The sequence below is a fragment of the Rhinopithecus roxellana genome, chromosome 22 (assembly GCF_007565055.1).
Source record: "Rhinopithecus roxellana isolate Shanxi Qingling chromosome 22, ASM756505v1, whole genome shotgun sequence".
NCBI classification, from domain to species: Eukaryota; Metazoa; Chordata; class Mammalia; order Primates; family Cercopithecidae; genus Rhinopithecus; species Rhinopithecus roxellana.
In genome coordinates this window covers 11776640-11798775 of record NC_044570.1, presented here as the reverse complement: position 1 = coordinate 11798775, position 22136 = coordinate 11776640, and the positions used below count along the sequence as shown (strand labels likewise).

The 22136-nt window shown below is 35.4% G+C and overlaps 1 protein-coding gene across 1 annotated transcript in view; it reads right to left on the bottom strand.

Moving 5' to 3' along the window:
• Positions 1-4591: 4591 nt before the first annotated feature.
• LOC104662014 (neuroligin-4, Y-linked-like) overlaps positions 4592-22136 on the bottom strand; it is a 116584-nt gene continuing 99039 nt past the window's right edge. The window contains exons 2-4 of the mRNA XM_030926334.1: positions 10324-10383; positions 7066-7218; positions 4592-4863 (exon numbers count right to left, since the gene is read on the bottom strand). Coding sequence (XP_030782194.1) covers positions 4592-4863; positions 7066-7218; positions 10324-10383 — 485 coding nt within the window. The remainder of the gene's footprint in view (positions 4864-7065; positions 7219-10323; positions 10384-22136) is intronic.

Here is a 22136-nt window from a genome sequence, read left to right as displayed (position 1 = left end):
ATAAATAAATAAATAAATAAATAAATAAATAAATAAATAAGGAAAAAAAAAAAAACACAATTTATTTTCTACCTTGTCTTCACTCTTCCTTTTGATTTTCTTTTTAGCCTTTTTTAAAAAATTTGAGACAGTTTCACTCTACTGCCCAGGCTGGTGTGCAGTGGTGCAATCACAGGGCACTGCAGTCTCGAACTCCTGGGGTAAAGCAATCCTCCTGCCTCATCCTTTTGAGTAACTAGATCCCCAGGAACAAAACACCACATCTGATTGTTTCTTTCATTCCTTTTTTTTTTTTTTTTTTTTTTTTGTTTAAGACACAGGGTCTTACTATGTTGCTCAGGCTCGCATTAAACTCCTAGTCTCAAAGGATTGTCACACCTATTCCTCCCAAAGTACTGGGATGACAGGGAGAGCCACTAGACCCAGGCTTCCCTGAATTTTCTTCCCCCAATAAATACTTTTTCATCTAATGTCTTCACTTGCTATTGAGTCAACTGAGGACCAGGCAGCCTCTTTGTTCTGTTGTTCCCATCAGCTGTTATAGCACCCTCCCAGTGAGAGACTCCTTATCCCAGTGCATTTGTCCTCATCTCTGCTCCATTTGTCTGTAAGGGCCTAAGGACAAAGCAGTCATCCTTCATTTCCCCTGACTTTCACATCCTGAACAAATTCAATGAATGTAGTGGGCATTTTGAACCAGTAGGAGGCAGAAGAGGAAAGTTCAAGCAAATGATCATTCTGAGAGCAGAAACATGATCTTGAGGAGTTTTGTTCACTCCCAAGAGATCTGTCCACACCTATCAATCTTCAGAATCTGCAGCTACAATAGCGATGCATGTTAAATCACCCAAATTATTACTAAAAATGCTGTTTCTGCTATGCACATTGGGTGCTTTTATATCAAACCATTTCTGTCTTATATTCACACAAGACTCTAAAATACCTAATAGGTTTATGCAATGAATGATCTTAAAGAGAAAGACAATTTCAGAAAACCATGACACAGCCTATTCTAAGGTAAAAATTTTCACGACAGCTATAGTATCTGAAACATTAGCAGGGGTTCTTGATATCTATCATCTATAAACATAGATATCTATCTCTGTATCTATCTATCTAATCCTTGAAAAAAATCAGTTATATAAAACTGCAGGCAACTTTTCTTGAAATCAGAAACTAGCTGTCAGGCAAGAAAGACACTGAAATGATCATATGACTCAATTTATATGCAAAAGACAGCAAGCAGGAAATGACATGGGAACTGGGGTTAAACACAAAACTTCCCAATGAAACACTAGTTTTATGGCACTGATGAGTTTTGATGTGACAAATGCCATTGTTAGGGTTGATGACAACCACACTGTGCACCATAATAAACCAGTAATGATTGAATGGAAACGAATTAGCCTTCAAGGACTCACCCTGAGGAACTTAAAAATACACTGTAAGAATCTTATCACAGTTGTGTATCTTGATCAGCAGTAAGAACTTTTTTTGCACAATGATGGCAGATACATGTGATGCTGAAGTAATACTCACTTTCTTCACCCATTCCATGGTTTACTAATTCATACTTGGCAATGATTAATAAGGCTGTGGATGCATTCTGAGTGGTAAGTCAGAGCTCTGGCTTCAGTTACACCTGCGTTTCAGTCCCTGCTCTGACTGCTAGAAGACGTGATGCCACGAGTCAATGCCATTACCTCCAAGCCTTCATCTCCTCATAGGTAGGACACAAGGTTAACTCTTCCAAGGGAGTTAATAAAGATTAAGTGAAGTAATATCTGCAACAATGCTTTGCTGGCTGCACTGAGACACACAATAAGTTGACATTACAGAGTATAGTTGAGACTGTTTCAAAGCAATAATTAATTTCAGCATACATGAGGCATGAAATCATAGGATGACCAAAAATGTGATAATACCATAAAAGATAAACAGAAATAGAAATACACATTTTAATGAAGGTAGATAAAATCCACTGCAGGTACAAAGCCTTGCTCTTGGAGACTATTGGAAGCGGGCAGATAAAAACTGTATATAAGTAAATTCCAGTTGTTTCCATCAAAAAACATGAATAAGGCACTTTCTCTTTTACACTGAAAGTCTTTGGACTATCATGAATTTCTGAGAAAACTCTAAGTTTTCCAAAGTCTTGAATATATATGTGAGAGGGTTTTGAATCACAGCATCTCCCATCTCCATCTTGAATAAGGGCTGGGTAAAATAAGGCTGGGACTTACTACACTGCATTCCCAGGAGATTAGGCATTCTTAGTCACAGGATGAGATAGGAGGTCAGCACAAGATATAGGTCATAAAGGCCTTATTGATAAAAGAATGTGGTAGAGAAGCTAGCCAGAAACCACCAAAACCAAGATGGCAATGAGAATGACCTCTAGTCCACCTCACTGCTCATTATACTAAGCCAATTATAACGTATTAGCATGCTAAAGATACTCCCACCAGTACCACGACAGTTTACAAATGCCATGGCAATGACAGGAATTTACCATATATCATCTGAGATGGGGAGGATCCCTCAGCTACAGGAATTGCCACCTCTTTCCTGGAAAACTAATAAATAACTCACCCCTTGTTTAGCATATTATCAAAAAATAACATAAAAATAGCCAATAGCAGTTCTCTGAGTTGCTCTGCCTATGGAGCAGTCATTCTTTATTCCTTTATTTTCCTAATAAATTCTATTTCACTGTATGGATTCTTATCCAATTCTTTCATGTACTAGATCCAAGAACCCTCTCGAGTCTGGATTAGGATCAGATCCCTTTCTGGTAACATATATACCTTCCTAGTGACAAGGGTATACAGCAGAATAAACAGGAATTCTGTCTATAGACGTGCCATTTCTTTAAAAAAAAAAAACTGAACACAAATTCAATCAGAAGACACTTCATGTAAATACAAATAATTACCTTATAGTATGAAGATATATCTCAATTCATTCATTGCACTTGAGCAACTCTCAAACATGTCCTGGGTTGGATTATAAATTATATGGTCAAAGGCAAGGAAGATTGTGTAGCACAGTTTTGATTATTAAAAAAAACCCACAAAACAAAAATGAAACTTAATACTTCAAAAAGCAAACATGATGGTCTTCTGATTTATTTAATATCTAGAACTGTATATATCTATTTACATATGTATACATTTTATATTTATTTATTTAAATATTTATATTTTATTTATTTATATATTCATAATATATATTATTTTATATTATGTTTATAATGCATATGAATATATAAATATAAATAAATAATAATGATACATATATAAATATTTATAGATATATTTATTAAATGTATATACATATATTTTTAAGATGGAGTCTTGCTCTGTTTCCAGGCTGTGGTGCAGGGGTTCAATCTTGGCTCACTGCAACCTCCCCTCCTGAGTTCAAGGGATTCTTGTTCCTCAGCTTGGGATTACAGGCAGGCTCCATGACACTAATCTAATTTTTGTATATTTAGAGATGGGGTTTCGCCACGTTGGTCAGGATGGTCTCGATCTCCTGACCTAGCAATCTGCCAGCCTCGTCCTCTCAAAATGCTAAGATTACAGGAATGAGTCACTGCACCCAGCCGTAATGATGTTTTAAATTAATGTGGTTTAGTTTGGATGCCAATATTTGATAGATATTACCCAATACATATTGGATCAGCTGCAATTCTTACTGTGGATGAACAGTAGCATTAATACAATGTATAATGGTATTAACAGCACTAATTGTAATGTGACTGGGTATAATGATTTCTGTTGACAGCCTATGAAACTTCACCTACATAAGTCCATAAAACCTCTTATAAAAGGTTATTTTTTGTTGACAAATAATTATACAGATTATATATTTATGAGGTAAAGTGTGATATTTTGAACCATGGAAATTTTATACTGTACAACAACCTTGCAAAAGAGAGAGTATCACTGCCTTCTACTCCTAAGGAACGAGTCTCAGAAAAAGTTAGCTGTCTCACAGTAGAGGTAGAGGAAAGATGTTAGCTCCTGTATGTCAAAGCTGCAATCTATGTTCTTTCTAATGTTAGATTCCACTTCCATTATGATCATAAATGTAAATGCTGCTTAGCCATTTTCAAGAGGACGATAGTGAATGCAAGATGCATAGTAAAGATTAATACAGTCACATTTTAAAGTCTCTATCACCCTTTATAATTGGCGAACTTGGCACATTTCATTGCATCACATGAAAGTGCATTTTGCTTTTCCACACTAGCTCATTGGAAGAATGTAAATAGACAATATAGCATGCTAAATCACTTCTTTTGTTTCTTCTCCATGAATTTTATAGCTTTCTGTTATCTTATGACTTAAAAAAAAATCTACATAGCACAAAGTAGACTGAGGATTTTTCAATGAGTTTTTTTCTTCCTCTAAAATAAGTGTGTATAGTTCCCAGGCAACTTTGCAAGATATGAAATTGACTTAGGAAGGAAAAAAAAAAACGGATTAAAAAATATAGTGTAGAGTTGTTTGATACAACTGGGGTTTTGGGAGAAAAAGAGATCAATTTCTTTTGAAACTCAATCTTACCAATCTTATGAGTCACGTCAATCCATCATGCATGCAACATAATATTTTGTAATTCCAGCAAACAGAATTTTCTCAATGCCCACTGCTTCCTTCAGCAAAGGATGCCCAAGTTTTCTTCCTTGTGGCCTGGCTACAGGCATTGCACACACTGCTCCCTTTGAAGAGGGCCTGTGCAGTGCCCTCATACATGCTTTCCTCCTTCCGCCCTTTGTCAGAGTAGACCTTTTTAAAACACCAAAAGCACAATTTCCTGTTTCCAAAACTAGTAGCCAAAGCAGCTGGCCAGAGCCTACAAAAAATATTCCGTGAAGTGGTCAATCGTTGCTACGCAAAAGTTCAGAGACATTATTCCACCAAGATGTGGCTCACAGAAAACTACAAAAAAATTAGAAAAAAAAAAAAAAAAAAAAAAAAAAAAAACAATATAACAAAATGTTTGACACTAAAAGGTTTTTTTTTTTGTTGGGGTTTATTTTGTTTAATGCAAAAGCCAACCTGGAATTTTGAATTTTTTATCAATGGTTCAAAAGATAACTTTAACAAAACCTGTCAGTGACTTGTATTTCAACGTAAGAAATGCATTGCTCTTAGGGTTTCTATTTCTTTTTTTCTTTTTTTATTATACTTTAAGTGCTAGGGTACATGTTCACAATATGCAGGTTTGATCCATAGGTATACATGTGCCACTTTGATTTGCTGCATCCCTCAATTCATCATTTACGTTAGGTATTTCTCCTAATGCTATCCCTTCCCCATCCCCCAACTACTGGACAGACCTCAGTGTGTGATATTCCCCTCCCTGTGCCCATGTATTCTCATTATTCAACTCCTACTTATGGGTGAGAACATGAAGTGTTTGGATTTCTGTCCTTGTGATAGTTTGCTGACAATGATTTCTTTCTGGCTTCATCCATGTCTCTGAAAAGAATACGAACTCATCCTTTATATGGCTGCATAATATTCCATGGGGTATATGCACCACATTTTCTTTATCCAGTCTATTATTGATGGAATTTGTGTTGGTTTCAAGTCACCTCTAAGGTGCCTCAGCAATTCACCACCTTTTATGGTTTCTTACAGGTTAATGTGTTCACACAGGAATAAAAAAAAAAAAAAAAAAAAAAAAAAAAAAAAAAAAAAAAAAAAAAAAAAAAAAAAAAAGATACAGTGACACACTCACAATAAAATAATCTGATTGAAAATAAAATATTCTTGAAAATATTTACCTATTTGAAGAAAACATTTTCAGACATATTTCTTGTTTGACCTCCTTTAGTCCTATTTATTTATTTATTTATTTTATTTATTTTTGAGATGAGTCTCACTTTGTTGTCCAGGCTGAGTGCAGTAGCACAATGTCAGCTCACTGACACCTCAGCCTCCTGAGTTGCAGAGATTCACCTGGCTCAGCCTCTTTAGTAGGTAGTATTACAGGTGCCTGCTGCCACATCTGGCTAATTTTTGTATTTTTAGTAGAGACAGGGTGTCACAACGTTTGCCAGGATGGACTCAAACTCCTGACCTGAAGTGATCTGCCCACCTGGACCTCCCAAAGTACTGCAATTACAGGAGAGAGCTACTATGAGCAGCCTCCATTGTATTTTATATTTCATATTGTATCATAATCACAATGCAACCAATATACACACCTCTCTCATGGATAATTTGTTAAAAAATTTGTTTTGAACATCATTTTAAAGGATTTTTGCACAGAAAATAAACTTTTTACAGAGGTCTAGGAATATTATTCACAAACTAGCCAACAGCAGGAAAGGTCATCTAAGAAGTTATTGAAATCTTACCCTGAAGTTGTATAATCTTCCATCCGACAATTAGAAGAAAACGAATGAAACACCTAAACAAGGAGGAGCTAAACTTGAATTTCCATGTACTTGGCCTTGAATCGTAGATCATCAAATGCAATAAAAGTCAACTAATACTTAAGGTTCCTTGCATGCAAATGCAGTGGAACCCAAACAGGAGATCTTCCAAAGCCTCAACATAATCAGAGAACTGGATAAAATCTTTTTCTCCATATAATATACTAATTCATGCACTAACACAATCACACCAGATAGCTAAGATCTATGGCCATTACTAATTATATCACCAAATATGTGTTCATTATACACGCCTATGTAGATAAATACACATTCATTTAATTCCAAAGAAGAAACATGCTTTAAATAAAATTTCATTTTATCTTGATGATCTTGAAGTGGCCATTGGTTTGAGAAGGGATTCAACTTACATAAAATAAAATTATTGGATCAGAAGTGAATGAAAAAAATAATAAAACAATGAAATGTCTATGTTGCATGAAGTTAGAAAAAGGAAAAAAAAAATATCTGATCACATAAAGTAAATACCATAAAGTGGAATTAATCAGGAACTGGAATAACAGGATTCAAATCCATGAGTCCCATCAAACCAAGAAGTGGACCTTTCGTGTTTCTTCTTGCTCAGTCATTCACATGATGAAATCGCTTACCTAATATTCCCAGACGGTAGTTAATGGTGATAACGATGACGTTCCCATAGCTGGCCAAAATGCTGCCATCAATCATGTTACCAGTGCCCTCCATGTAAGATCCCCCATGGATATAGACCATAACTGGCTTCTTACTACTCTGTTCATGAATATCTGGAAGAAAAGCAATGTAAGGAAACACAATAAAGATCTTACTGACTCACTGATGGTAAATTAAGAACAAAAGAGATTCACTGATTTCCCTATTTTGACTTGCAGTAAGCACATTAATTTTATGGATGATATGACCCTTTATAAGGGTTTCTAAGGAATATGACTACTATTACATTTTCTATTTAAAAGAATCCAACTTATTTAGATGCTTTCTATTTTCACAGGGACTATAAACTCCCATTATGACTTACAGCCAATGATTCCTCTTCATAATTTACTTTATTATTTAAATTAGTAATGATGTAAAAACAGTGATCTGTAATGATAGAAAGTTGGAGACTACAGTGCCTGCTCTCTGACAAGTTGTGATTGGCCGGGCGCGGTGTCTCAAGCCTATAATCCCAGCACTTTAGAAGGCCGAGACGGGCGGATCACGAGGTCAGGAGATCGAGACCATCCTGGCTAAGAGGGTGAAACCCCGTCTCTACTGAAAAATTCAAAAAACTAGCCGGGCGAGGTGGCGGGCGCCTGTAGTCCCAGCTACTCGGGAGGCTGAGGCGGGCGCCTGTAGTCCCAGCTACCCGGGGGGCGGAGCTTGCAGTGAGCTGAGATCCGGCCACTGCACTCCAGTCTGAGCGACAGAACGAGACTCCGTCTCAAAAAAAAAAAAAAAAAAAAAAAAAAAGAAAGAAAGAAAAGTTGTGATTAAACAACCTGTTTATAACATTAATCTGCCATTAGGGCTGCATTTAGTCTTCAGAAAACTGACCTCCCCTATAAACATTTCTAGATACAGATGTGTGTGTGTGTACAAATAATTTAAATATCTTTGTTACTAAAAGAAAACTCCAAGTATGTATGCACATTTATTTTCAATTTTTTCTTCAATAATTTTTTCCCCTCATAATTCACAGGGACACTTTTGAGATACCAGAAAGGAATTCTGAGGATATGAATTACCATTGTTTGGACAGTGGCTCCAATTTGAATGAATTATGATCACAATTTTACTGAGTGCACACAGAAGACATGACATAGGCACTGGTCACAGTAACTTGACACAAAACAGTGTCACATTACCCAAATATTTCTTTGTAGATATTTAATCCATGGCAGGAAAGTAGCTTTTATTTCTCATATTAAATTCAAATATAAAGTAAAAATCTTCTATTAATCATTTATTCATCATACCCTATGGAAAATGTCTTCTGCTATATGAATAAAAAATGGCTTTTCTCATGATTCACTGCTTCTTTCTGGTTCCTAATTTCCTATGTTTTGGCCTCATTTCTTTTATTACTACCAGCAGTTGGCTAGTAAATTGTGGGAAAAATAATAAGTAGAGATTTTGAAGGACTGCTTTAAAGTGCTCCCTTGGAAAATATGTGAAATTCATATCTCTTATCTTTCATAAAACATATGACAAGATTCTCTTGAACTTGTGGAAGTAATAACCAGTTGTTATATTGAAGCAAAGTCAAAAAATCACAACTCATCAATATTAAGAGAAAATTCGATGGCATTTTAATCGTAATAAACATTCACTGGGAACAATGTGATAATAGATCTTAATTATCAAAAGGAAGTATGTTAGAGGAGACCAAACAGGATACAAATCAGAGCAGTATAAGGTATGAGAGAACAAAAGTTTATTTCATTTTTATATATTTGCTCAATACTGATAAAATGTCAGGCATTTGGAAGCCCTTATCAAAGAAGGGGCTACCAGAAGAAGATGTATATTTTGAACTTCTACCACCTTCAGAATCAAGACCTCTTAGAGAGCTACTTAAGGCAATGACAACCCTATGGGCTCAGTAAAAATAATAATAATCAAAATGTTAATGGAAGACCAGGCATGAAAAGAGTGTTGGCAAGACTTCTTTTCTTGGAGAATAGTTGATTTATGAAGATAAGCAAGGAAGGGAGCAACTACAAGAACCGGTAAAAAAGACGCTTTCAACGAAATGGGGCTTGACCAGCAAGGATGATACAGCACTCACTTTTGGGCTTGGCCTTTCAGACAGAGACCCAAAGGTCCAGCCAGGGCCTTATTGTTTAGGAAAAATAAATGGAATTCCATGCATTTTCTACCCAGATGGGAAAAAATTGTGCAGTTAGCTAATCGTATAGAGCCTTACCAATGTGGAAGGCCTTGCTTGAGTACTTTCTTGTAGCTTCTCCTTTAAAAAAAAATTTCTTCTCCACAAAGAGGAGAAAAACTGTGTGTGTGTGCTTTCTGCATGAGTGCACAGATATTCCATCTTTATGAAAAATATTTCCACTATTGGTAGATAATTTATTGAGCAATTTTGTCACCTTAAAAAGAAACTTCACAGCAACAAAACATTTTAAGGAGAAACATATATTTTCAAAGAACAGTGGTGTGGTGTGAAAACAAAGATGGACATAGCTAGCCTTTTGTCATTTTTCATTTCTGAGCTATTTCTTTTCTTTAAATGCTGTAAAAGGCAGTACTGAAAGCATCAGGATTCATTAACAACAGCATCTTGTTAAAACGTTTTTTGATGTACTTCACTGTGAGCAGATTATTGGATGGCTGTGTTCGAATCAATATGTTTGCAAAGAACAGCAAACCAAACAAACAAAACTGAAATTTCAGTCCCATTGAAATAATTATTTTAAGGTGCTGAAGAGTTTTGCAGTTTGCAAAACTAATTAGGAAGACCAAAGCTCCAAAGTAGTATATTAACTTACAAAATAACATTTGGAAGGGAGAAAACAGACTATACATGCATATTTTAAAATTCTACTTTTTCTTCTTGTGACCAAGCCAAAAAAAGAAAAAAAAAAAAAAAAAGGTGAGCTTCTCTGTGAACAATAATTCATTACTCTTTTCATGTATAGAAACAATATTTATACTTCCACACAGTGATTTGTCTCTTGTGCATGGTAACTGGGGTTAAAAATGACAGTGATTTCTGTATAAGAAGAAAATAAAGAAGCACATCAAAGTGTACTAGAGTCAAATAAGGGAAGAAAAAAAAGTTTGAAATGAAAAAATGAAAAAATAAAACACACAGAGAGAGATAGACAGATATAAAATCATGCATCGGGGTTGAGCTTTGAAAAATCAAAAAATACCTTTATCTTCACCACGGTCATTACTGGTTATATCATCTGCGTTTCTCTTTATGATGGTTCCTGGGGTGATATTGAAAAGGAAAATAAAGGGATGAAAGAGAATTCAAAAACAACTCATTTGCGAAAAATCCATAAAAGAGAGATGCTAGCTAGTAAAAGAAAAAAAAAAAATGAATGTAACACAAAATATTGAAATTGGCCACATCTGGATTTCAAAAAAATGAGATAGAGAAATGCAAAATGCATATAAACATAAAGATGTCAAGAAGAAGAAATTCAAAATGTTACTGGTAAAAAATGCTAGTTATCCTGTGAATATGCAGTTGGGGGTTAAAATGATGCTATTGCAAAGAAATGCTAATGTGAGTTTTTAAAAAAGAGAAAAATTATTAAAGTTATTTCCCACATTCTTAAAAGAAATCCATATGGCATATTTGACAGTCCTTTGATTTTAACATGTTATAATTTAAATACATTTTTGAAATGTTACTGATACAGTATGGTTAGAAATTGTCATAAGGCAAGCAAAAATACATACAGCAAACATGAGAATACTTTAATCAAAATATAAAATTGACATTAATTGCATGCATTAAAAACTTAAAACTGCACAATCTCCAAAAGTTAGAAATGTCATAAATTTCTAAGATTTATCTCTATTCCATGTTTAAAGAACCACTACCCATTATTCAGTATTGTTTTCTTCTATTACCATCTACTACTTGCAATAAGTATTTATATCAGGACAAAATATTATAGACTAGGTCTTCTGTGTTTAAAATAGTTATTAAATATCATTTGAAAGCTATTGGTACTTGGATTTGTTGAAAAACATAAAAATTGAAGTCACCTACCTGATCACCTGAATAATATCTGCATAGGAAATATAGGCAAAATGCAGGAAGACGCTTAAAGATAGCAAAAACTACCTTATGCTCTTCGTGTACAGAGCACCATTTTGCTTTGTATAGTTTCCAGGTTTAAAAGGTGTGAACATTTAATTTTGCTTGAATTACTTAAAAAATTGGCTCCATTGTTTCCTTTTTATAGACAGATGCAGCCCATGTGTGCATATCCAACTATCAATAACTTTTACTGTGTCAATCAATTAAAACAGTTTTTGGCTTCCTATAGGGTTGCAGGATAAGTGGATTAAGGCAGAGGGGAAATACTGTCATGTCCAACATTTGTGAGTAAAAAATATTTTCCAGTTCTACATAACTCAGAAGAGGTTAAACATATTTTGAAACCAAGACTTGATATTGCTGTTTCCATATATCAAACAAAACTTAAATAACATCCATTTAATGGGGCTTCATACCCTTTAAAATCAGACTTGGGTGGGTGTGTTGGAGTGACAGTCTTGCTGATCCACTTTCTGTCTTTATAAGATTTGCCTTTTTCTATGCATTTCATATAAATGAACTCATATAATATGTAGTCTTTTACACTGGCTTCTTTTACTTCACATAACATTTTCAATGTCCATCCATATTGTAGCATGCATCAATAATTTTTTATGGTTAACTTATTTTCCATTGTATGGGTATACCACATCTTTTGAATCCATTTTTTTTTTTTTAGTGGCATGTGGTCTATTTCCACTTGTTTATTATTATTAATAACACTTCTATGAACAATTATTTGCATACCATTTTTTGCATGAATATATGTTTTCATATCTTTGCATAGATATCTAGGGTTGAAATTGTTATCTCACATGGCAAATTTATGTTTAATGTTTTAAGAAACTGACAGATGATTTTTCAGACGAGCTGTAATATAGTTGGCCTTCTCACTAATGGTGATATAAAGGGTCTCTATTTTTTCCATTACCTAGCCAACACTTGTTAATATCTTTTTTGTTTTGTTTTGTTATAGCCATACTTATGGGTGTAAAATTTTGTCTCATGGTAGGGTTTTTTTGTTTGTTTTTATTTTTCAAAATAGAGTCTTGCTTTGTTAGTCAGGCTGGTGAGCAGTGGTGTGATCTCGGCTCACTACAACCTCCATCCACCTCATGGGTTTAAGCAATTCTCATGCCTCACCCTCTCAAGTAGCTGCGACTACAGGCCTGCACCACTACCCGTGCCTAATTTTTATATTATTTTTGGTAGACATGGGGTCTTTTTCTATTGGCCAGGATGGTGTTGAACTTGTCGCCTCAAATAATCCACTCACTTTGACCTCCCAATGTGCTGGGATTGCAGGCATAAGCCACCACATCTGACCTCACTGTAGTTTTAATTTGCTTTTAGCTAATGTCTAAGATATTAAGTATCTTCTCATGTATACTCTGTTTAGTGAAATGCTGAATAATTTATTTTTGCCCATGAAAAAATAATTTGTGTCTTATTACTGAATAGTGTTTTGTTTTGCTTTACACATTTTCTAGATAAAAAGTCTTTTACCAGGAACATAGTTAGCCAACCTCCCCTCGCAGTTTACGGCTTGTGTTTTGGTTTTCTCAATGGTGTCTCAAAATGGAAAAGGTTTTCATTTTGATGACTTTCAACTGATCAGTGCTTTTCCTTAAAGGATTGTACTTTTGAAGTTCAACTGATCAATTCTTTTAATGATTGTACTTTGGAACTCGTATTTCTGAAATCTTTCCCAGTCCATGGCCCTGAAGACATTGTCCTATGTTGTTGATGTTTCCTAAAAGTTTAAGAGTTTTAATTATTACATTTTCATCTGTCATTCATTTTGAATACATTTTTGGTTATAATAAGAGGTAAGGGTTGAAATTCGTCTTTTTACATATGAATAACTAATTGTCTCAATGCCATTTATTGAGAAGACTATCTTTGCCTCCTTTGTTTTGGCACCATTAAAAAAATCTATTGACTATAAATTGAAGGATTTATTTCTAAACTCTTTATAACTGCTCATTGACATATGCAGGTCTGAACTGTGCAGATCTACTTTTTTCTTCCACCTCTACAATCCATCCCTGAAACAGAAAGACCAACTTCTCCTCTCCTTTCTCCTCCTCAGCCTACTAAATATGTAGATGAGGATGAGGACCTTCAAGAAGGTCGATTTCTGTTTAATGAGAAGTAAATGTATTTCGTCTTCCTTATGATTTTCTTCATAACATTTTCTTTTCTCTAACTTAGTTTATTTGGAGAATACAGTGTATTGTATATATAGCATACAAAAGATGTGTTAATTAGCTGTTTATGTTATTGGTAAGTATTCCAATCAACAGTAGGCTATTAGTTGTTAAGCACTGGGGGAGTAAAAAGTTACAAGTTAATATTCGACTGTGCAGGGGTTCTAAACCTTGTGTTGTTCAAGGGCCAACTGTAATTAATTATATTTCATTGGTACAAATTTATACCCAAGTGAGTATATATCAGTTCTGAGGTGCATGTACAGAATGTACAGGTATGTTACATAGATATACATGTGCCATTGTGGTTTGCTGCACACATCAGCCCAGCATGTACACTAGGTATTTCTCCTAATGCTCTCCCTCTCCTACCCTTCCAGCCCTTGAGAGGCCCCAGTGTGTGACTTTCCCATTCCTGTGTCCATGTGTTCTCCTTGTTCAACTCCCACTTACGAGTGAGAACATGTGGTGTTTGGTTTTCTGTTCTTGTGTTAGTTTGCTAAGAATGATGGTTTCCAACTTCATCCATGTCCCTGCAAAGGACATAAACTCATCCTTTTTTATGGCTGCATGGTATTCCGTGGTATATATGTGCCATATTTTCTTTATCCAGTTTATCATTGGTAGGCATTTTGGTTGGTTACAAGTCATTGCCATTGTGAATAATGCTGCAATAAACATACGTGTGCATGTGTCTTTATAGTACAATGATTTAAAATCCTTTGGGTATATACCCAAAGGAATTGGGTAAACATCCAATGGGATTGCTAGGTCAAATGGTATTTCTAGTTCCAGATCCTTGAGGAATTGCCACACTGTCTTCCACAATGGTAGAACTAATTTACACTCCCACCTAAAGTGTAAAAGCATTCCTATTTCTCCACATCCTCTTCAGCATCTGTTGTTTTCTGACTTTTTAATGACCGCTGTTCTAACAGGGCATAAGATGGTATCTCATTGTGGTTTTGATTTTCATTTCTCTAATGACCACTGATGATGAGCTTTATTTCGTACGTTTGTTGGCTGCAGACACTTCTTTTGAGAAGTGTCTATTCATATTCTTCAACCACTTTTAAATGGGGTTGTTTGTTTTTTTTCTTGTAAATCTGTTTAAGTTCTTTGTAGATTCTGGATATTAGCCGTTTTTCAGTTGGATAGGTTGCAAAATTTTTCTTACATTCTGTAGGTTGCCTGTTCACTCTGATGATAGTTTCTTTTGCTATGCAGAAGATTTTTAGTTTAAAAGGATCCCATTTGTCTGTTTTGGCTTTCATTGCCAATGCTTTTGGTGTTTTAGTCATGAAGAATTGCCCATGCCTATGTCCTGAATGGTACTGCTTAGGTTTTCTTCTTGGGTTTTTATGATTTTAGGTCTTAAGTTTAAGTCTTTAATCCATCTTGAGTTAATCTTTGTATAAGGTGTAAGGAAGGGGTCCAGTTTCAGCTTTCTGCATATGGGAAATGGAAGCTCTCCAACTTTCTTCCCTTTTTCCAAGGTCTTTTTGCTTGTTCTAGATCCTCTGACTTTCCATGGAAATTTCCAAATCAGCTTGTTAGTTGCAAAAATAACTTCTGCTGACAGTTTGGTAGAAAGTACTTGCCAAATCTCAATTTTAAATTAGTCTTATTTAGCAGAGCCTGACCCCACAAATATAATTAGATACTGCCTTTCCTATGTATGGTTAATATTTTAATCCTTTCTTTCTTTTTCGACAAACTGCTGCTCTGTCCATGTAATTACAACTAACTAAATGTCTTTAAAACAAAAAAAGTCATCTTGATTATCTAGTTCGGATACAACTATGGTCTATGTAAATGCAGGTAATAGAAGGTTCGGGAAAAACAATTTGGCTAGTGTTTATTCAAGAATAAACCCAGCTTGTGGCTTGGACACACACACATGCAAAAAAGCCCAAACGAAACCTAGGTAGGCTGTGAGTTTCCTTTCTCTTCTCTGTTTACCCTTCCTCAAAATGCCAGAATAATATTCCTTTTCATACAACACTTAGCATCTCTGTAAAACCTCTGTATAGAACTAGCTCTAAATGAGATTTAAATACTCTAAACAAAAGTACAATCATTCTGTTATTAAGATTTAATTTTTTTTAAATCTAAATCTCCCTAATCCTGAAGAATATTCCAGCATTTTTTAACCTGTTCTTCTGATGTTCACATTTAGTGCTTTATCTATGTTATTTTCAAAGTCAGTCTTTTAAAAATAGTGTTTTATGTTATAGATGTAAGAGAAACACTTCATAAATAATTTGGAAAATGACATGGGCATGGTGGCTTATGCCTTAATCCCAGCACTTTGGGAAGCTGAAGTAGGTGGAGCTCAGTAATTCCAGACCAGACTGGCCAACGCGGTGAAGCGTCATCTCTACAAAAATCACAAAAAATTAGCCAGACATGGTGGTACATGCCTGTTGTCCCAGTTATTCAAGTGACTGAGATGGGATGATCACTTGAACCCTGTTGCAGTGAGCTGAGATTGTGTGATTACACTCCAGCCAGGGTGACACAGCTAGACCTTATAGCAAAAAGAAAATAGAAAAGAATTTGGAAAATGAGGACTATTGTGAAAGTGAATATTAACATCAAAGGAAAACCTCAGAGTCACACGTACTGCTGTTAACATTATGTGTCAGGAAATAATTTAAATCTGTTTATAATATATATTAATGTTATTGCCACTTATATATCTAAATCATCATCAAAAGTCATCAAATACAAATGTGATCTTGTTATCTAAGCAAGAATATAAGGAAATAGTGAAAAAGAACCTTAGCATTATTGATCTTCATGAGATATTATATTAAAATATATTTAGTAGTTCGTATTTTACTATATATTCCTTTCTTTTAAGAGGACAAGGTTAATTTTCAACTTGCTATTGTTATCTTACATAGAGAAAGAGACTTTTTTAGCTAACTACATTATTTTCCATACAGGGCAATTTTCCTGTGGGAGAAGGTGAAGAAATAAATGTTTTCTTGGCCATGATAGATGTGGATGTGATTGATTATTTTATCACTTGGTCACAGAGGAATACAGGGTTAATCTTGTAATCCAGTGCAGAAAGGCAACTGGGGAAGAGTTTATAATCCCCAGTTCTCTCCAGCAAGGAGGTGACTGGTCTGTCTTCACAGACTGACTATGACACATGGGTTTATTCGATGATAAGCCCATTCCTTCTACAAATATGTATTGAATCTTTTAACTGGCTAAGAGAGGTAATGGCATACAGTCCTGGCTAAAAGAGGTAAATACATACTCACACTGAAGAAGGAAATGAACATCAGAGACAGACATGCACACAGATAATTCCAATGTGGCAAGAAAATGCACGCATGAATTTAGGATCCTCTGCTCTTCCTGATAGGAGAGTCGGGATGGAAGGGTGGATGGTGAGGAAGAGTGTTAAGGCTGCTAAATATGCATAGAAGAGCTAGGGCCAGTAATATATTTAATGGAGCAAAGAAAACAGGCTGCTCTGAGTGAAAGCGTGGATTGGAGGGGGAGGGAACAGAAGGAACAAGAGTAGCCCCAGAAAGATGAGAAGAAGAGATACACAACCTGAACACTCCCTCTTTCCTCCATACATACTCCCTCTGTTCTCCTCCAATGAGCACAGAGAACAGACTCTGGCTGGGGAAAACCTTGCATGCATATATTCTGAAATCTATCTGAACCTCCACTTGAATACTACTACCACAATGAAATTGAAAGATGGCTTTCAGAAGATTTTCAGATTGGATCATTTACCGATGGGCTTCACCCAATGTAAGTGCACTTTGAAAACCTGGTTTTTGACAGTAAAGTTCAATTTCTGCATTTGGAAGAATTGCCTTAGATAACTTATGGCTTATTTTTTCTTGTTCTGAAATAGGAATATCAGAACAGGATCAAGCTTCACTCTTAATAGAAATATGTATAAGATGCGAGGCTTTTTTTTTTTTTTTTTTCCCCTTGTAAGATGGAGTTCTGCTCTTATCACCCAAGCTGGAGTGTAATGGAGTGATTTTGGCTTACTGAAAGTTCCACTTCCTGGGTCCAAGCCATTCTCCCTGTCTTAGCCTCCCAAGTAGCTGGGATTACAGGCATGCACCAGAATGCCTAATTAATTTTTGCATTTATAGTAGAGAAGGGGTTTTGCCATGTTGGCCAGGCTGGCCTCAAACTCCTAACCTCAGGTAATCCACCTCTGTCAGCCTCCCAGAGTGCTGGGATTACAGGTGTGAGCCACCACGCCTGCCTGGGAGGTTTTACTTCACGGAGCTTTCAGTAAAGTGGCTTCCCAGAAAGCAGCATTCGGAAGGATACTTCTTTTATTACAAGCTCTGGCAGGTTAGTACAAATGTGTCTTGCATACTAAAGGTCACCCTTTTGTGACACGGGAAGAGATTTTGGTGACCAGGAAGGCTTAGGAAAGATAACAGCTGGAGATTGAGTACGTGAAAGTTGGTTTCTTTAAAATCATCAGCTGAGTCATACTTTGAACATTTTTTAAAAAGGCCTCTGTCAGTTTGAAGACACCAGCTCCAGGGCACATAACTACTAGATAGACAATGTTGAATTACAGGGTGTAGTCGATTGATAGGTCAAAGGGGTCCCTAGTTCTATAATCCATCCCATGAATTTGCTATTCTTCATACATAGAGATACAGTCTGTATTTTCACCCCTTGAATCTTGAGTGGCTTTATAATCATGTTTTTTCAAAATAAAAACATATAATGATGTGCTATTTCCAAGACTGGAACTCAAATCCCACGTACATATTCTTAATCTCTTGAAACTCTACCACTGCCTTCTGAAAAATGCAGACTAGTGGATTGGAAAACAAGACATGCCATAAAGAAAAACCCATTGGCCCCAACCTAGGCAAAATTACCTCCAGCAAACCCCCAGTTATCTGAGAGAGCTCACCCCAAATCAACAATAAATACATACCAATGAGCACAGCCAAGACCAAAATAAATTTAGTTAACAACATGAATAGGCTGATAAGCAGTAGTAAGTGCTTCTTGTTTTAAGGGAATGAATATTAAAATGCTTTGTTAGGTAGTAGTAGCTAACTGATAAATAGGATAGTACTAATTTTATCTTCAGTAAATCCTGGTATATTTCTTTCCAAACAAGTTGTACAATGTTACACAGTCACTAGCAGGTAAGAAAACTCTGCACCCCCATCCTCTTGCCAATATTTGTTATTATCAGACAATATATTTGCCACTTTGATGTGTATAAAATATTTAAAATATTGACAGTTTATATTTCAATTTGCAAGTTCCTTAAAACTAGTGCACATGTGCATTTCTGTATTTGCTGTCTTGATCATTCTAAATTCTTTTCTTGAATAGCAAGACAATTTTTGAGTGGCTGAACATCTGTTATTGGTTTGCAGGAAATCTTTACATTCATGAATGCTGGCCTCTTTTTGAGGATGTAAAGGCAAACATTTAACAGTGCATATCAGTGCTGCATACTGTTCTAAGGGCTTTATGCATAATTAATTTGCATTTCATTTGTTTGTTTCTTAGACACAAAGTCTTGCTCTGTCACACAGGCTGGAGAGCATTTGTAGCTCACTGCAGCGTCCAACTCCTGGGCTCCAGTGATCCTTCCATCTCAGGCTCCTGAGTAGCTGGGACTACAGTTGTGCACCACTACATCTAGTTTTTTTTTTTTTTTTTTTTTTTTTTTTTTTTTTTTTTTTAATTTCTAGTAGAGAGAGGATCTCACTATTTGTCTCTGGCTGGTCTTGAACTTTTGGCCTCAAGTGATTCTCCTACCTTGGCCTCCCGAGGTGCTGTTTTACAGGTGAAAGCCACTGTGCCCAGCTCTGAATATATATGTTTTGTAACTACCTTATGAGATGTGTAACTAGTATCATTTTGTAGTGAGGAAAATTAGGTATGCAGAGATTAAGTAATTTGCCCAAGTTTACACAGTTGAGCACTGGAGATATCTAGTCTGTTGCCTTTAACTATTTTATTGCTTTTTAATTATATAAAACAATTCTTTAAAATGCATATGTATTATAATTTATCACTGTTTTCTCCATAATGTCTCTTTTTTAAAAAAAAAGTATTATTTATTTAATCCAAAAACATAAAGACATTTTATTTGATTACATGTTCTCCTAACAGTTTTAAAGTTTTATTTGTCATATGGGTCATAAGTCAACTGGAATTTATTTATCTGATGGTATAGTATACCGGTTATTTGAATTATTCCCTTAGATAACAGTTCCATTTTCAGCTACATAGGTATTATAGCTCTTTACTTACATGCCAAGTTTTACATCTACCAGAGTCTGTTTCTGCCTACCTTGTTCTGCTCTATTTTTTTTCTTTTTTTGAGATGTAGTCTTGCCCTGTCACCCAGGCTGGAGTGAAATGGTGCAGTCTCGGCTCACTGAAACCTCTGACTTCCAGTTCAAGTGATTCTCCTGCCTCAGCTACCCCAAGTAGCTGGGATTACAGGCCCACACCACCGTTCCTGGCTAATTTTTGTATTTTTACTAGAGATGAGGTTTCGTCACGTTGGCCAGGCTGGTCTCAAATTCTGGACCTCAGGTGATCCACCCACCTCGGCCTCCCAAAATGTTGGGATAACAAGTGTGAGCCACCGTACCTGGTTTCTGTTCTATTTGTCTATATACATAGACTGTCTTAATTTATTTGGTTGATAGATAAATTAGATACAGATAGGTATATAAATAGCTTAATTGAGATATGATTAGTGTATCATACACATCACTATGTCAAAGTATGCAATCCAATGGTTTTTAATATATTCATGAATCTGTGTAATAATCAACAATGTCTAATGGCAGAACGTTTTCATGATCCCCTATTCCCCCAATATACTGTACCAATTGGTGGTCACTTTCCATTTTGTCTTTCCCCCAGCCACTGGAAACTGCCCATTCATTTGTATCTTTCTGGATTTACTTATTTGGACATTCTGGATCGGCGAGGTAACACTGACACTAGGTAGCTTTCACTGCCAGAGAACTTGAACACATCTACATGCTACCCTTACAAGTTTCCATGAAGAGTCCTCACTAGCTTGTTAGAGGATGATATTACTTACGAGCAGAGACAGGCATCCTGTTGAGATAGTGCTTGGCCAATAAGCACCCAAATGACCTGGAAGTTGACTCGAGGCTGACTCTAGGCTGAAAAGCCTCCCAGCTAAGCACAGCCCAGATTTCCAACCAAGAATCATAATCTACAGAGAGATTGTTTGAGATGCTTAGCTAAGTAAAAGTTGTTTGAGATGCTTAGATTTGAGATGATCCCTTATGTAGCAAAAGTCAACTAATACACCATCATGAACATGGCATAACTCATTTCACCATCAGGTTTCCTTTAGGTCTTTTGGGAATTCTGCTGTTCCTCTCATTTGCAAAGCACATTTTCTCCTGTAAGATGCATTTTTATTGGTCAGCTTAAATTCCATTTCCTCAGAAAGGCATTCCCTGTTCATCCCAACATTCTATTCCTAAAAAACCTTGTTTCTCAATTATTCTCTGTATTTGACATTTTTCTTCACCAAATGAATTATAATATTTAACATGATATCTTTTTGAATTAGTTATCTTTGCAAGATTGTTAGCAAAAAGAAAACACAGGTGTTTCCTGTAATTTTTAGTTAACCATATTTCAACACCATATTCCCTAATTTGCAATAACTACTTAAACATTCAGGACATATAAGTTACATGGTAAATAAATGTTGGATGAATCATGCGTTTTTGGCTGCAAGCCCACCTCTATTATAGGAGAAACAGTCATACCAGCTGTGAAAAACAATGATAAATACAGCCCTCTACATAGCATGTGTAACTAATTCTCCTCTCAAGTAGGGAAATGCAATGTTCTTCCTTGTTAATTTTGAGAATAGATATAAATTATAATTCATAACGTGGTAATAAAATAATTTGGATTAGCATACAATATATAACAATTACGTCATTATTTTTTTAAACTTGATAAAATGCTCTTGTGATGACAGTAAAAGCAAGGTCTAATTCTAATTTTCTACCAGATCAAAAATGCTTTTTTTAAATAATGGAAATAGGATACGGTTAGGAAATAAAATAGGGTTAGGAAATAGGAAATAGGAAATAGGGTTAGGAAAAACACTGAGAGAAAAAGGTGAATAATAATTTTTCTTTGTTGCTTTGCTGGATTTAGCAAGAAATGACACTTTTTCAGGTAGGAATCAAAATGATATAAAGATTGTATGGCTTCTTGACACATTCCTGTGCTTACTATTAGAGTCCTAGAGCATTGTCTATCCTTCCATAAGCATTTTTTATCGCAAATTTTACTACTGAAATGTTTCTGCTCTCAGGAATGAAATACAAATTTTACTATATTTACATAAGCATCTCCCATTTTTTTTTTGAATTTTCAGATAATAGACAATATTATCTCAAAGGATCTATGAGCTTGAGATTAAATCACAGTTTATTTAAAAATGGGAACTAACTTAATATTGTATTTTGCTAGGTATTTTTAAATACATTTTATTAAGACAAGTCATTTTGAAAAGAAAATTGACTTTTATTTCTCCTAATATGCTTCTTGAAATGTTGTATTAAAAACCTAATACACCCATAGATGTTTACATATATTACACACACACATGCACACACACATACCTAACTCTTGAACCATTGTACTG